Below are 15,448 nucleotides of genomic sequence, written 5' to 3' on the forward strand. Positions count from 1 at the left end.
GACACTTTGACACGTGGTCCAGGGAAAACAGGAATTGATCTTCCAACATGAATGCCCTGAAAAGGGGCCGAAAGCACTTACTCAGTCGTTTGTTGGGGAAAAGAAAAAAAAAATCTGTCCAGGTACATTCAGATCTTAGAACATAAAAACACTTTAGCAGAACAGGACGGAAAACAGTATCTTGAACTATTTAATAGTTCTTATTTTATGGTACATTTATTCTTATTCTACTTATTCTTATTCTTCCTACTATAGGAGGAAATGTGACCTTGACCTTGATTAAAAAAAAAAAGTTGGGATAGAGGTAAAGAAAAGACTGAAAGTGAGACAGAAGATGCAAGTAACTAAGTAACTGTGTTCTGGAAATGTCTTTAATAAGCATATGAATCGGTGACAGGTGAGGGTGTCAGGATTAGGTATAAAAGGAGCATCCACCGAAGAATTCATCTTACTGATCGAGGATGGGATGTAGCTCAACACTTTGTCCCAAACAGTCAGAGAATCAGTAAGTTATATAAATATATAAAAATATAGATTTTTTTTTCCTTTTTCAAGACTGCAAAGACCTTTGACCTTTCAACATCTACAACATTAACACTGTTTAAAGACTCAGGGAATCTGATGCATTCCAATACCATTGGAGACGCCCAGTATCAATAAAGTCACGTAGGCTCAGGTATACTACGCCGCTCTCATGGTGATGTCTTGTCACCAGAAGGTTTGTGGTTATCTCACCATGAAAATGACAACATTTTCTTAGGCACAAAATGCCTCACTAGACTGCCTCCAGTCCAGATGTGTCTCCTTCTGAAAAAGTTTGGAGCATCATGACGAGCAGAATCAGACAACAACCACAGACTGATGCGCGGGTGAAATCTCGTTGGCACGGAGACCTCAAAAAACTGCACATTTGATTCCCGCAGGTCCCAAATGATGAAAAAGTACAATCAGAAGGAAGGTTGCTGTAACACAATGGCATTTTTTAGCGTGTTGCTGACATCAAATTGTCAAGATTTGGTTGTATTTTTTATATATGTTAAAGTTGGTCAGTGGCACTAAAAATGCTTTACTTTCTACACCGACTGACAAAATATTGCAAAGATTTTCTAACTATTACTTCTGGTTAAAGAACAGAGTTGAATTTTCAGGATTCCATTACAAAAACTTAGTCTTTATTTGAGGCCGTGATATTTCATTTTTACATCAGTCAAGAAAATGTGCTGACGCCCTCTCGTGGTAATGAAGTTGAAGCATTAAATCAGGCTGGAAATGCAGAGACAAAACAGAGCAGGGCGTGCATGTGAAACGATCATCCTGGCGGCCATGTCATCTGTCTTCCTCCCAGGACGTGGATGTGAAGGTGGTAGACTGACTGAGCTCCGAGCTTTCCATCGTTGATCACTGAGAATTCAGTGTGCAGGTCAACAGGCAGCCTGTATCTTAAGAAATATGAGCACAAGCATAAACTCTGTCAACTGAATGAAACTACTTACCCACTCTGTAGCCGTCTTGCAGAGATTCTTGCTTTGCCACATTTTTAGCAACAACCAACAAATGTCCCAAGAGCTGAAAGTTTAGAGAAAGGGATCATTAAACTGAGAAAATGAAGAAAACTTTTGCTATTCTTAATCGTTCATGAACAGTTTTTCTTGTGTTTAACTAATCCACAAGTGTATGAAATTAACAGTTCCGTGACTCAAGGCTTAATATGTCCACAGAAACAGAGTGTGTGTGACTGCGGTAGTCTTTTAGTTTTGAGAGACAACCTGTTCTGGATGTGTGGAGCCACTCACTGAGTGTCAGGGGAGGACAACTTACCTGGGCATCATCATCTTTGGCTGCACTTATTCGAGGAATAGGGACCTTTGGAATAACCAAGAAGTGAACAGGGGCCTGTGGGCTGATATCCCTAAATGCCAAACACTGGAGAACACACATAAATGACATTCAAGAGGGACAGTGAGAACAGTGGCATGTTAGTACCTCTCCGTGTGGACCGGGTCAGATTAGATAAATACTGTATTTTGAACCCAGTGATTGTTTACCTTTTCGTCTTCATAAATAATATCTGCAGGGATGCTTTTGTCAATGACTTTGGAGAAGATGGTTGGAGCTGGAGAGCCGTACCTCTTGCTGGCCTCTTCCGCCAGCTTCACCTCATCACTTTTGGTGCAAAGTGATCTCTAAAGGGACAGAGAGAGAGGGGGGGGGGGGTATAAAACCGATTACTGCGTAAAATCAAACACTGTAGCAGTAAACGTGTCTGAAGAAGCCAAACCTCTTGCTGGTGGTGGGACACTGTGGGTTTTCCACAGCCACCACCAGAGCAGGTAGGGCAGGTGTTGTGAAAAGTCTCAGCAGCAGTGAGCGAAAAGCAAATGTTCATGAGAATAAGAAGACGGTTTATTTTCAAGGCAGCTACCTCAGCTCGAAAAACATGTTGCAAACGGCTGAACTGAACCGCTCTGGTCCCGACGCACTGTCTTCGTAGGATATGACGAATATACATAATTAACTATGTAACTATCAAAGTTAATCGTGACCAATATGTCATGGATTATCTCAGCTGTTGACGTCGTCCATGCAACTAACCTACAACTGTAATGCTGCTTTCGCGGACCTTAAGTAAAGTTTAACTCACTCAGGGCCTGTTTATAGTAGACTGCTGCAACGACGACGACTAGAAAACACTCGTTAACGTATAATTTTACATCCCACTCAGTTTTGCTATACGTTACTTTATTTGTTCCTGCCTCCAATTTATATACATGCCAGAACATAATTAGATTGTTTTATTCTTATTATTATCCTGATTATGGCTTGCGACACACAAATGTACGATGTTTTTTGAGTGGTCTCAAATAGGCCATTTATTACGTATACGGGGGTTCATTCAAGAGCATACGCGTTCTCAGACGCTAATATGATGCAAACACTTGTTGCACTTTATAAAATAAAATAAAATGGTCGTAATCAAAATTAAACAAAAGAAGTTTATCATGGGGACTATAAACGGGGTTTAAGTCTATTCAACTTTAAAAGAATCGCATGCATTTTGGTTGGACATTTTCGCAGTAGGGGGCGCTGTTGTCGGAGACACTTAGTTCGTTGGTAAACGAAACGGAAGAGCAAATTGAAGTAATAGGGGAAACATGGCGGCCTGCAGGAGACTGCCCTTGCTGGTCCCTAAAAAAATACCCCCATTTAGAAATCAAAAGTATGTCCATACAGAGGCTGTGGTTAAGGAGCCCGCGTATCCACCTATAGTCGCCTCTCTTACGGCTAAAAGCAAATCTGCTCGACTGCGACAGATTGAGGAGCACGTGAAAAAGATATGTGCTGCTCCCGTGCAGGAGAAGCTGTCGCTCGTCACTCGTGTCCAGCGGAAGAAATTTGTGGTCTACCCTCAAACTTTCGCACGGAACGCAGACAGATGGTACCAACACTTTACCAAAACCGCATATATTCCGGGCTTGCCAGAGAAATTCACTCTGGGTCAGGAGAGTCCCGCGGGGGAGGAAGGCTCGCAGTCAGCCGCGGGTCACTCAGCAGTACTGGGGATAGACGACGAGGCGTTCGCAGACATCCGCGCCTTGGTAACCCGTGTGATTTTACACGAGAACTGGCATTTGTTGAAGAAACGCAGACCCGACATGTTCAAACGCCAGGACCAACTGGTCGGACCTTTTCTGCGAAACCTGGTGGCTGAACTCACCTACAGTTTGACCAAGTACAATCCACTGCTCTGTCTCTCCAGCCTGGGTATGGATGATGAGGGATATAAGTGTACTATCAGAGTAGAGTAAACGATTAACAGAAATGCGCAGATGATTTAAAACCATTTTATTTTTGGAGTTTAATTTAAAAAAGGTCAGATTTTGCACAAGACAATTGAAGGCCTCAACTTTGCATTTAATGTTGTAATTGAAGGAAACTACCAAATTGATTTAAAAAAAAAAAAAAAAAGCACGTTGTCATTTCTGATAATCATCAAATGTAATCGTAAAATCAAAAGTTTAAAAAAAAATACTTTGCTCATGTAAATGTCACTGTTTTATTAACGTGTGCTTGGGATAAATGTTACAGCTGGCAAACACTGAATCATATGTGGCTGTTAGATGTACACATGAAACATCTTTGCTTCAGAAATTATTTGGGATTGCAGTTAGACAAGTGGTCACATTTTGGAAGGAAAATGAGTCGTTTAGCATCAGACATCAAGCGAAAATGCATTTTTCTGCATATCTCTGTTTCATTACATTCCTAGTTGAAGTTTTTATAAGTCTTAGAAATTGGTTTCAAATGAATTCTGAATGTTCAGACAGCGTACTTCAGAACCTGTCTGTAAGCGCCTTTTTTTGGCTTCTAATGTTAGTTTTTTTTTTCCTTTTTCAGATTTCAGCCCGCAGGTGAACTTTTATTGGAGGAGAGGACAGACAATCATCCCGAAAGGGCACCGCAGAGGCCACCTGGAGCCACAGAGGTTCCAGATCGACGACCACCCGCACTGCCAGATCAGGATAACTCAACAGCTTCCGCAGGTAGAAGTCGCTCTCACACCAGACGTTAACGACGACAACACACACACAAATCTGAGATGGTGCTCACTCTGATTGTAGGTGATACCACAGCGAGAGATATAGGTCCTTATGTAGAGTTTTATAGTTAATACTCCTGTCAGGTTTTGGAAATGTGTGTATATATATATATATATTTGTGTCTTTATCCTTAAGTTTGCCCCGCTGGAGGCCTCCTTCACAGCTGAAGTTCCAGAAGTCAAGTATGCTCCTAACCGGATGCCGCTGTTCAGAAGGCAGTACGACAACCACATCTTCACAGGTAACTTAGCAACAGGAGACCCGTCACCTCCGCTGTGGCCATGAGTTAATGTTCAGATTCAGCTAAACCATCTTCTGTGTGGAGATCCCAGAGGGTAAACATAATGGTGCTGTTCTGGTTACAGCAAGTTAAATGTCTCCATCAGTAGGGGGCGGTAGCACGCAGTTAGTCTGCTTTTTCTTTCCCCCTAAGTCACAGTTGTTTTGTGACTCTGTTTCTGCCAACCAACACGAGTCAGTTGTTCTGTCCTCACTGTGTCGGCTGGTCTAACAGTTAAATGATACAGGCCGCTGCGAGCTTTGATTTTTCCGCCATATGTTCTGAATGATGTGTCTTCCAGTTTAAAATCAAATGACTGTTCTAATTATTGACTAATCTATAAATTCTTTGTTCAACCTGTGAATTGTCAGTAAAACAGGAGCGGAATGCACAGCTTGTCTTCCCTCAGTCAATGAATTGAGCACCATTACAGGCACATTTAGCATGTTTTAGGATTCTCACATGGACGTTTACTGTATTAAATGACATGCAATGAGTAAGCGGGGGCATTGATGTCACATATTTGAGCTTTTTATATTTGATATATTTATCACAATTTCCACAAGGTGCCATGACACGGCAGATCTGCGCATCCCTGCAACAGGAGAGGAGATATTTGTCTAGATATAGTTAAAAATAGTTGTATATAGATACAAATTAAGCTTGAAATTGACCACTTGGTTGGATGACTTAGTTTGAAATATTACGGAACTGTTATTATCTGACCACGATAAGGTATTTGATATGATGACCCTTACTTTTACTTGAACCAAGTGTCCTGCTGTAAAGACGTGTCTGGTTTATGTGACAAACCAAACAGTGAAATTAGGTTAAAAATTCAGAGTTATGACACTTAATAGCGAATCTGGACTCGTCTTCATAGACCACGTTGAGATGTTGCTCCAATTAAGGCTCGAATCGAGGCTTCATCTGCGTGTATCTACGGTGTCAATCAGTAGAATAAGAAAGTGTTTTTTTTTTTTTTATTTAAATGAATCCCCCTCTTCCAGCTGTGTGGTGTCATTTTAAACCGTCCTCTTGCTCTCGTTTAACAGGGGCAAAGCTCCCGGACCCGGCCTGCTACGGTCACACCCAGTTCCACCTGGTGCCCGACCGATACCACAGAGACCGGATGGCTCTGCTGCAGCAGACTGACCAGGTGGAGGTCTTCCTCAGAGCCAACGCACTCGCCAGCCTTTTCGCTTGGACTGGAGCTCAGGCCATGTATCAGGGTGAGTTATCAACACAGAAAGAAAGAAGTGGATTTTTCCAAGTTATTCTACAGCATTTATCTTCTAATGTTTGCTGTCCTTGTGCTGAAGGCAGAACTTGCTGCTTTTGTTTCAGTAAATAGAGAGTAGCTCCAGAAGGGGACACAGAGAAATGTGTTGCCCTCTCAGTCCTTTGTTTCATATCAAGGAGCTTGTAGAAATGTTGAGATTGCTGTATGAAGGAAATATTGCTCACAACTTCTATGTTCAGATATTAGTCCGTGTAACCATTTCATATTAATTTTAGTCACCAAACCGTGTCCTGCTGTCATTGTCTAAATTTGGCCAAATGGTCACACCTTCCTCTCACCTCCGCAGGTTTCTGGAGCCACGAGGATGTGTCGAGGCCCTTCGTGTCGCAGGCCGTGATCTCAGACGGCCACTTCTTCTCCTTCTTCTGCTACCAGCTCAACACAGTGGCTCTCGCCGTGGAAACGGACGCCAACAATCCAAGGAAGAACCTCCTGTGGGGCACGGAGAGCCTGCGACTCTACGACAGCGTGCAGGACGGAGAGGTGGTGGGTCTGAACGACGGCGTCATAAAGCTGCTGGTTCAGTTCCTCATGAATCGGCCTTAAAGTTGCGCAGGAGAATATGCAGGAAGTTGCCTTGAATGTTTGTGCTCCAAACTTTTGAAAGAGGCAGATGCGGGAGCTTTGTCAGATTGTATAAAAGTGTAATGTTTGTAAAGGTAGAAAGATCTGGGTTGTGTTCAGCAAGCTGAGGCAGTACTGGAACTATACTGTACACATCCCCATTTATGAGAGAGCCCATGAACGGTCACAAGGGAAATTAGTTTTTCCAGATTATTTATTCATTCCCTCCATCCTTGTAAACAGTTGGTTGATGGCTCATTTTAGTGATTTGCAGTTATTATAGTTAAGCAGATTGCAACTAAATTTTACGTGTTGCAGGACTGAGGGAATAGTTGTTTCCGCACAGTACTCAGCCAGTGAAACCATGTGCCTATAAATACACACTACTGCACGTAGTCAGTTACTTTAACTACAGCCACAAAGTCTCATGAGGTATTGGTGACCTGATGAACCAGAGTGGCTAGTTCCCCTTTTAAAAACACTTGCATGCTGGTGCCTGACAGCCACAGCTGAGGGTAAACTGAGAAATTAATGTAAAGAAAAATAAATTTCCACTGATCTTTCTGGGCTTTGTAGATTTTTTTTTTGTTCTCGTATTTATCAAAAATAAAATGATTTCATTTCAAACTGAAACTTGTGTTTTTATCCATTTTTACTGTTTTGATCATCTCAGACTTGACAGTTTGCTCTTCACTCATGTAATGTTAGACTTGTGTCGTTTTAGTCCGACTGTCAGCATATACAGTTAATTTTGGGTAAATATTACAATTTTCCAGCACAAACAGGAAGTTTATACACAACTACATATAAGAGTATATTTATAGAAGACAATTTTCTTGATACAGTTATAGATACAGTGTGTTAGACAAACTATTGCAAGAACAAACTGTTAGCATAGTGAGTGGTTAGTTAATTTGGAGGGTGTAAGGCACTGCTCACAAACCACAACTTCGATAGAACAGCAGCGAAAGTGACTCAAAAGAAGAAAACACTTCCATTTAGAAGCAACAGGAAATGAGAAGTAAACGACATGATTTTCGTTTCTGTACAGGAAACCACCAGCAAAATGTTTTTGACTGTTAGACCACCAACCCCCTCTGACTGTCACACCTCAACATGTTTGCCACTTGAATAGGCGGTGGTTGCTCCACCTAGTTGTAAATATTTTTATTACTATTAAAATGGTAAGTTCTCAAAGTAAGTATTCAAATATTGCTTTCAAAGTCATATTTCCATTTAAAAAAATAAGAAAACCTTTTTATGGAAGCTTTAATCTGTTTGCAGTCCTTAAACGTTGCGCTTTCTCATGGAAGAACTTTCCTCTTCTCCACTATCTTCTCCCTGTGGCCTGAGGACAGCATGAAAAATAGTTATTTTGTCATGCAAGACTGAATACATAAAAACGTTTGTAAAGAAAATTTCCACAGTACTCACAGTTTCTTGTTTTGGTCGGCGTTTGTCCCACTTTCTAAGAATAAGGCAGAAAATTGATAACTTCAAATAAACCGGTGGGTCAAATTTTAATATTAGTCACGTATAAAAGAATTATGCACAATGTCTTAACCCATCGCCCTTCTTTAATATTTCTATAAGATGGCCCATTTTGGCCCAAAAGACTGGGAAGAGGAACATGTTGCAACTAATCACATTAATTGGCAACAAGTCAGTAACATGACTGGATATGAATGGAAAACCTTTCAGAGGCAGAGTCCCTGAAATAAAGATTAAGGGGTTCGACAATCTGCGAAAAAGATGTATCTTCAAATTATGGAGTGAATTGCAAATATTTGTGATGTTCAGGCCCTCAGGCAGCACTGCATTAAAAACATAATTCTGTCATGGAAATCCCTGCATGGGCTCGGGAACACTTCCAGAAATCATTGTCTGTGAATACAGATAACTGTGCCAACCACAAATGCGGGTTAAAGCTCTATCCTGCAATGAAAAAGCTGTATGTGAACATGATCCACATGGGCTGCTGTCTTTTCATAGCCAAAGCTCATTTAAAATGGACTGAGGCTATGTGGGAAAACTGTTCTGAGATCCTGAGTGCTCCATCCATGAGGACCCATGAGGAAAGAGACTTTTCATCAGCGCTCAGTTCAAAAGCCTGCATCTCCGATGGTATGGTTGTGTACTGGTGTCTATGGACCTGACAACTTGCACATTAGGCAAGGCAGCATCAGTGCTGAAAAGTATATACAGGTTACTGAGCAACACATGCTCCCACCCAGACAACGTTTTTTTTCAGGGATGGCCTTGTATATGTTTAAGCAAGACCATGCTAAACCACATTTGTCCGTAGAAGAGTCCCAGTAAAGGACTGGCCTGCCTCTCATCAACTGGAAACATTTGGTGCATCATGAAACACAAAATACAACAAAAGATTCAGGACTGTTAAGCAGCCAGAACCCTACATCAGACAAGAATGGAGCAACAATCGCTTCCCAAAGGTCCAGCAGCTGGTCTCCTCAGTTTCCAGATGTTCACAGACTGCAGTTAAAAGAAGAGGGGATGCTGCACGGTGTTAAACATGAGCCCGTCCCAACTTTTATGAGATGAGCAAATCATTTTTATGAAATGATAAAATGTCACTTTCAGTATCATAAATGTTCCAGTGTGAATAAAATGTTGGTTTATGAGATTTGCAAATCATTGGAATTTCAATTTTTAATCTTTTTTTTTTTTAAAAGAATTAGAGATTTACTTAAATACACAAGACGAAATGACACAAACAACAGCCGCACGTCTTAATTACCTTCTTCGTCATTTTTCCGGGACCGGTTTCTCTCGTAGATCAGAATGGCGGTGACCAGGACGACAACTTCAATCAGGATGCTTATAAAGGGCTTCAGGGGCTCCATGAAGGTGATAACCTTCAAAAAAGGTATTCATACTGGTCACTTCAGATGTAAAACCAGTTAAATGTTACAAAATAATCTTAACAAGCAATTCATGTTTTAATTTTTTCTCAAACCACTGTCAGTGAGGATTTATTCATGACATTAACAAATGTACATCAAATGTCTAGAAATAGTTTTAAATGAATTACTTTAATAAAAGGTTACTTGACAACTCTGATAGGTCATGAGACTATTTGAATCTTCAGCCTTCTGAGAGTATCTTGAGTAATTCTCTCTTTTGGTCAAACACATAACAAGTCGGGCATCTGAATAGCAGCTAAACTAAACAGAGTTCATGTAAGACGTCAAAAGCTGAAAAGCTTCAGAAAAACTGTTTAATCTTTAAGAAGTTTTTCTTTTAAGCTTTTAGGTATGGTCAGTAAAAGTTTCAGTGTTTGAGTAAATGTACAGGCTTAAATACTCATCCAAAACTGACTTTGAGTTCCACATGGCTCATCGAGGTGCTGATGGCGTACACGGCACCACAGTAATAAGGGCCAGAGTCTGCCTCTGTGAGGTTTATCACTTGCAGCCTGGTCTTCCATTTTGTGCTGGTAATCTCATAGCGTTGAGGAGCAGCAAAGATCTGCTCCTACAGAGCAAAAGCATCCCACAGCACAAGTTATCATCACAGTTTAAGTACAAGTGAAAATGTGAAACTTAAGTTCTCCTTAAGTTCCAGGCCATTCAACAGTAGTGAAGTAACTTACTGATGAATATGTTGATGACATGTTATATACACACTCATAAAAGATAATGTATGTCTCTCAATTTGAAGGTTTTAAATAACAAGCCATGATCAAAAATTGGCTGTTGCTTACAAGGTCTTGATATAAAGTGGTGCTATTAGGTAAACAGAACCCTCAGGTGACAAGCACATGACATATTACATTTGCCAATCTTCTCAAGGGTGGACATCTCACCAAGTTCACTCCAAGATCAGACCATACAGGCCTCAGTTATCATGCTAAATGTTAAGGTTCAAGACAGTCCATCAGACAAAGACTGAACAAGTACGGCTTATTTGGAATGGCTGCCACAAAAGAACATGGCAGATCGCTCAGGATTGAAAAAAGTCTTCCGAACTAACCACAAGACCTCTGAAACAATGTTCTTGTTCATAATGCTGTAAACCAAAGACAGCATATCAGCACACACACCTCATACCAGCTGTTAAGCATGGTGGTGGAGGGTTAATGAAGTGAGTTATTTTTGCAGCCAGAAGGCCAGCACTTCTTCCAGTCAGACTTTTTCACACATGGATCGCACCTTATTGCCACTCCCCCCCCCAAAAAAAGTCTTCATTAGCACGCCGCAGTTCCTCCCATAATTCACACATCAAAAAGCAGTGGATCAACCCTGTGTCACCGTGTTCTTACACACATCAAATCGCCATAGCAGAATCAGCTGAGTGATGACAGCAGTAGGGTCCTAGAAATCTAACATTTGAACACTTATTTCACCACGGTGCTAAAATTCCTGCTCATTCATGAGATAAAATTAATTTTAAAAAAGGTATATGCTCTCTAGCTCTAAATGTTAAGAGGTATAAAAAAAAAAATGTTTACCAATTTGACCAATATCACCAGATATATATTTGATCAAATGTCAATTAAAAAATAACGCAAATCTAATAAAAAATAAATAAAATCAACCGAGACAAATTCTTAACAGCTCACTGGCCTTGTCTGTCCCATTGTCCTTATACCAGTTCCAGCTGGTAGGCATAGGTTGGGTTTCTTCCATTTTACATGTCATCACCACAGAATCCCCAACATAGCTGACTATTGGCTTGTCTCGCACATCCTTGATATGTGGAGCTAAAGGAGAAGAGCAGAAATAACGGCATTGCTTAGCATGAATTCTGATGAATTGGCAGCAGGGATTTGATGAGCTGATAAAGCAAATGCTGATCAAATGTGCAATGTTATGCAGATATATAGCATGCAAAAAGGATGTGATCTGTACCTGCCACAATAAAATCAATTTTTGCTTCATTTCCAAACAAACACGAGTAATTTCCAAGGTTTTCCTCACTGTTTATACTGAACCTGAAAAGAAAAATATACCGATGAGAGGTTTTAAGCATATTACGTATATTAAAAATCAATATGTAGAAGTTTTTCTCATAAAACTTGGTTGTTCAGCTGCAGAAATGGGCTGTCAATTTTAAGACAGACTGCACCGAGGCAAAATAATGGAATACTACATTTGATTTGTATAGAAATTCAAGTATAGATGTATATAATGAAACATACTGGGAAATGATTCTGTACACATACATAAACAGAGTCTAACATCAGTGCATTTTGTAAAACTTACACTCTTCTGAGATTATACTGCTCATTCTCAAGTGACACTGTGAGACGACTATCCTGAATTTCAATTTCATCTTTTGTCCAGTAGCCGGTTATATTTGGTGCTTTGGTCTGATTTCCAGTCCAGGTGCACTCTAGTGACAACTTGACAGGATTCAGCAGTTCAATTCTCTCAGCTTGATGTTCACCTGTATGGGATGATCCTAGAGGGGTTTCAGAAACAAAGCTTTATTTACACATCTCTATTTGACAAACCACCCCCTCTGTGCTGTAATTTCACAGTTGAGTACACGCTTTACAGGAATAACGATCACTTTGCTAGAAATTTCTGCCGAAAGATCAGTTAGAGACATTTACAGAAGCCTAGAGACAAAAAAAAGGAAAAAGAAAAATATGACTAATATCGTAAAAAAAATACTCTGACAAGTGAAAACGGTTACCTTTCAGGACGACACTTCTCATTTTTGTCGGCAGAGGAGTGATGGGGACCGGTGGTGTTGGTGTTGGGGCTGATTTCTCTGTCAGCAAAATTAACAAAGTTATTTGTATATATTTGATTAACATCGCACTTGCTAACAGTATTCTTAATACAGCCGTATTCTTCTAAAAAAGAAAAGCATGCGCACAAAAGTTGTTTGGACAAGGTGTTTACTTCTGCACAAATTATTGAGGGTTGCCAGGATATTAGCTACTTGTTGTTGTTTTGCAATGTTGTTAGTCAGAAAACTTACAGTGGTCGTCAAATTAAGTGGTTGCTAAGCTGTTGAAAGTGGTTGCTAAGGGAACTGCTTGGTCACCACAGGCAACTAAAACCTAAAAGGAGACCATTTACAGAGAAAGCCCCCGTTATACCTCTAAAATGTTACTATTAAAGTTAAGTCCACATACAATCCTTTAATCCCATGAAATTGCCAACAAAGAGTGATTAACTTGTGCATATTCAAAAATTTCTTACAGCAGCACAGGATTATGCTCCACCCCTTCCAAAACTATGAGTTTGTTTTGTTAGCTTTTTTTTCTGTCAGCGTTTAGCCGAATAATGGTAATGTGCAAGATATAATCATACGCTAAAATGACAAATTTTGATTTCATAAGTGTTTTAAAAGGTCGCAAAAGTGTAAAGAAAAAGCTAAACTTTAATGGGAGCCACCTACCTAACAATAAACAAGAAACACCTGAGAATGATGTCACATGCTCATTTGATAATATGGTGTAATCACCAGATCACAAACAAAGACTGAGCAGCTGACCAATCACATCTGGACAGGGGCTTTATTATTATAAAGAATGTGAAAATCTAATAAGACAAAATAATGAATCTGTTAATGGAGCATAACATGGACTTTTAAAATGTTAGACCTTTTCTGAAATACAATAAATGAGCTAAAATTGAAACACCTATCTGTGTAAAATGCAACAAGCCATGCCAAGTTAAAGCATGTCCTCACTATTCGTGCATGAATTCAGAAAATCCCCAAGCTGCCGAAAAGTAAACACATAGTGAGGATGTGTTGTAATGTTAAACAACACTCCTGTTTTACAAAGAAATTAGTTGTTTGAAAGAAAAAAAAACTTAAGTAAGCAGTAAACCACAGGTAGGTGCTATTGATGGCAATCATGAGACCTCATCATATTGAGCAAAACACAATTTAGTATCTGTTTAGCAAAATGAATATTCAGCTAAATATTTAGTGAGCATTTGTGAGACAATGATAGGGTTTCATTGACAGACGTGGACCATCTTATTCTTTTGTCATTTCTACTCGAGATAACAGATAAAAAGTCAGGACTGGACATACACTCATATCACAGGTAGCGTAAGGGGGTCTTGCCTAAGGACCCCCTACTGGAGGTAGCCTTTCCATAGGGCATTGTTCCAGAAGTCTTGCGTTTTGTTCAGATGTAACTTTACAAACCCAACAATACTTTTAGAGAAAAGGGGCTTTCTTCTGACAAAGTTTCTGAAGAAATCATACTTGTTCCATCTTTTTCACCAATGGTATTGAACTTTAACACTTAACATGCTAACTGAGGCCTGTGGAATCTGGGATGTAGCTCTTAGGAAGATGAGTAATGGTTTCAACCCCCCCCCCCCCCCCGTGTGAATAATCTTTAACACTGTAGAATGATCATCTCCAAATTGTTTGGAAATGGCATGTGAAGATATGTCTTTATATAAACCTGCTGATGATCAGTTAATCAAGTGCAGTTAATTAGCAGCACCTGGCTGATACTTGCCCTCTCACTTTCCTTTAGTTTTTTTAGAATGAATAATGCCACCTGTGTTGTTCTTCTGAAATGAAGTCCATGGGTTTTCCTGACAATAGGCAGACATTGTCTAAAAACATATTTAAAAATATTCAAAATGGAGTTGTTTTTCTTTTAGGAAAAAATTCCAAACCAAACCAAAATTGAGCTGCTATAAAGGGCTCCTACAAAGAGATGCAATAAAAGCAAGCTTAGGTACAACATGCACAAGTAAGTAACTCAGAATCAAACCTATGGGTATTAACCCACTCAAAAGGACTTAGCCACAAATGATTATATTCAGTCATATTGTACTCTTTGTAAAGACATATCTTCACTCCCTTTTTCCCCCTCGTTTTGATTGATTTTGTACTTGTTTTAAAGAAAACAAGTATTTGCCCATGGAATAAAGTTGTCCAATTATGGCATAAAAAGAATGTTTATTGAAATTATACTATTTTGGGACATTAAACATTAGGAAAGCAAAAAAAAAAGGAAAATCAACAGAAAACTTTAAACTATGTATGAAATAAAGATGGAAATCACCTCTCAACTATCAAGGTTACGGGAACATTCAGTCCAAAAAAAATAAGAAAAAGTAGCAGAGCAGAGGTCTAACACAGCCACATTAACAATCAGAATTAAACCCATTATATTGCATTTACTTGTGTTGATGTGTCTGCAGGAGACGAGCATCAGGAGGATCTGAAAAAGGAGCGGCTTCCAGGAGGCTGCCATGGTTGCAATCCCTCTGTTCTCTCTGCAAGCAGGTTCCTCAATGTGTCTCTGCCTGCTGCATCGTCTAATCACCACACCCTCCTGCCTCAGCTGCACTGTGACGCAGCCATGATATCACCCTGCACCCTGTTGGTGGCTGGCTGACTGACTCCATCCATTATTCAGCGAGACAGGGTTCATACCTCGGAGCTTTGCTCCAGTGTGTCCTGTGCTACATGGCTGCTCATGGAAATGATATGCTCCATTGGTTGCTTCAGTTCTTTGAAGCAAAATGCTTCTGTGTGTGTGCTTTGTAAAAACTGATACATCTGTCCCCAACCGTTCTGCTCTGTTGATACAGTTTCTGCAACATTCCCTGTCGTGTTATATGAGAGGACCTGGCAGCCGAAGGTCACATGATGTGACTCCCTTTATGAAAACAACAGGGAGTGGGAGCCATTCTGCCTTTTCAGCAACTTATGAAACAAACAAAATGAAATAAAATAATGTATTATGCA

At 40.0% G+C, this 15,448-nt stretch overlaps 3 protein-coding genes across 4 annotated transcripts; 1 reads left to right on the forward strand and 2 right to left on the reverse strand.

Moving 5' to 3' along the window:
* Window positions 1-1,141: 1,141 nt before the first annotated feature.
* On the reverse strand, window positions 1,142-2,614 carry hint2 (histidine triad nucleotide binding protein 2). 2 transcript variants are annotated; one of them, XM_072387495.1, is made up of 5 exons: window positions 2,423-2,614; window positions 2,046-2,183; window positions 1,819-1,923; window positions 1,494-1,566; window positions 1,142-1,401 (listed from the first exon to the last, which is right to left on the reverse strand). In XM_072387495.1, exons 1-5 carry the CDS (start codon window positions 2,507-2,509, stop codon window positions 1,310-1,312), a joined length of 495 nt encoding a protein of 164 aa, XP_072243596.1. In that variant the 5' UTR covers window positions 2,510-2,614; the 3' UTR covers window positions 1,142-1,309. The 2 variants fall into 2 exon arrangements, with proteins under 2 accessions (XP_072243596.1, XP_072243595.1); XM_072387494.1 differs by lacking the exon at window positions 2,423-2,614 and adding an exon at window positions 2,279-2,416.
* Window positions 2,615-3,112: 498 nt separating this feature from the next.
* On the forward strand, window positions 3,113-7,336 carry mrps30 (mitochondrial ribosomal protein S30). Its single transcript, XM_072387492.1, has 5 exons — window positions 3,113-3,762; window positions 4,396-4,541; window positions 4,734-4,839; window positions 5,934-6,110; window positions 6,468-7,336. Exons 1-5 carry the CDS (start codon window positions 3,153-3,155, stop codon window positions 6,725-6,727), a joined length of 1,299 nt encoding a protein of 432 aa, XP_072243593.1. The 5' UTR covers window positions 3,113-3,152; the 3' UTR covers window positions 6,728-7,336.
* On the reverse strand, window positions 6,956-15,216 carry emb (embigin). The gene is made up of 9 exons (XM_072387493.1): window positions 14,879-15,216; window positions 12,407-12,484; window positions 11,971-12,169; window positions 11,617-11,699; window positions 11,332-11,468; window positions 10,085-10,240; window positions 9,504-9,621; window positions 8,180-8,213; window positions 6,956-8,093 (listed from the first exon to the last, which is right to left on the reverse strand). Exons 1-9 carry the CDS (start codon window positions 14,949-14,951, stop codon window positions 8,033-8,035), a joined length of 939 nt encoding a protein of 312 aa, XP_072243594.1. The 5' UTR covers window positions 14,952-15,216; the 3' UTR covers window positions 6,956-8,032.
* Between the last annotated feature and the right edge of the window lie 232 nt (window positions 15,217-15,448).

The sequence above is a fragment of the Leuresthes tenuis genome, unplaced genomic scaffold (assembly GCF_036924035.1).
Source record: "Leuresthes tenuis unplaced genomic scaffold, fLeuTen1.0.hap1 SCAF_6, whole genome shotgun sequence".
Lineage (NCBI taxonomy): Eukaryota > Metazoa > Chordata > Actinopteri > Atheriniformes > Atherinopsidae > Leuresthes > Leuresthes tenuis.

Bases quoted from the DNA above. Each gene is read 5' to 3' on its own strand.
- hint2 (XM_072387494.1), bottom strand. From the start codon at position 2,386: ATGAACATTTGCTTTTCGCTCACTGCTGCTGAGACTTTTCACAACACC. The intron at 1,567-1,818 runs GTAAGTTGTCCT...CTAAACTTTCAG, and splicing joins CCAAAGATGATGATGCCCAG to CTCTTGGGACATTTGTTGGT. The intron at 1,402-1,493 runs GTAAGTAGTTTC...CTGAATTCTCAG, and splicing joins GCAAGACGGCTACAGAGTGG to TGATCAACGATGGAAAGCTC.
- mrps30 (XM_072387492.1), top strand. From the start codon at position 3,153: ATGGCGGCCTGCAGGAGACTGCCCTTGCTGGTCCCTAAAAAAATACCC. The intron at 4,542-4,733 runs GTAGAAGTCGCT...TTTATCCTTAAG, and splicing joins TAACTCAACAGCTTCCGCAG to TTTGCCCCGCTGGAGGCCTC. The intron at 6,111-6,467 runs GTGAGTTATCAA...TCACCTCCGCAG, and splicing joins AGCTCAGGCCATGTATCAGG to GTTTCTGGAGCCACGAGGAT.
- emb (XM_072387493.1), bottom strand. From the start codon at position 14,951: ATGGCAGCCTCCTGGAAGCCGCTCCTTTTTCAGATCCTCCTGATGCTC. The intron at 10,241-11,331 runs GCCAGTGAGCTG...TTTGCTCTGTAG, and splicing joins AGGACAATGGGACAGACAAG to GAGCAGATCTTTGCTGCTCC. The intron at 9,622-10,084 runs GTCAGTTTTGGA...CCTTTTTTGAAG, and splicing joins TGAGCCATGTGGAACTCAAA to GTTATCACCTTCATGGAGCC.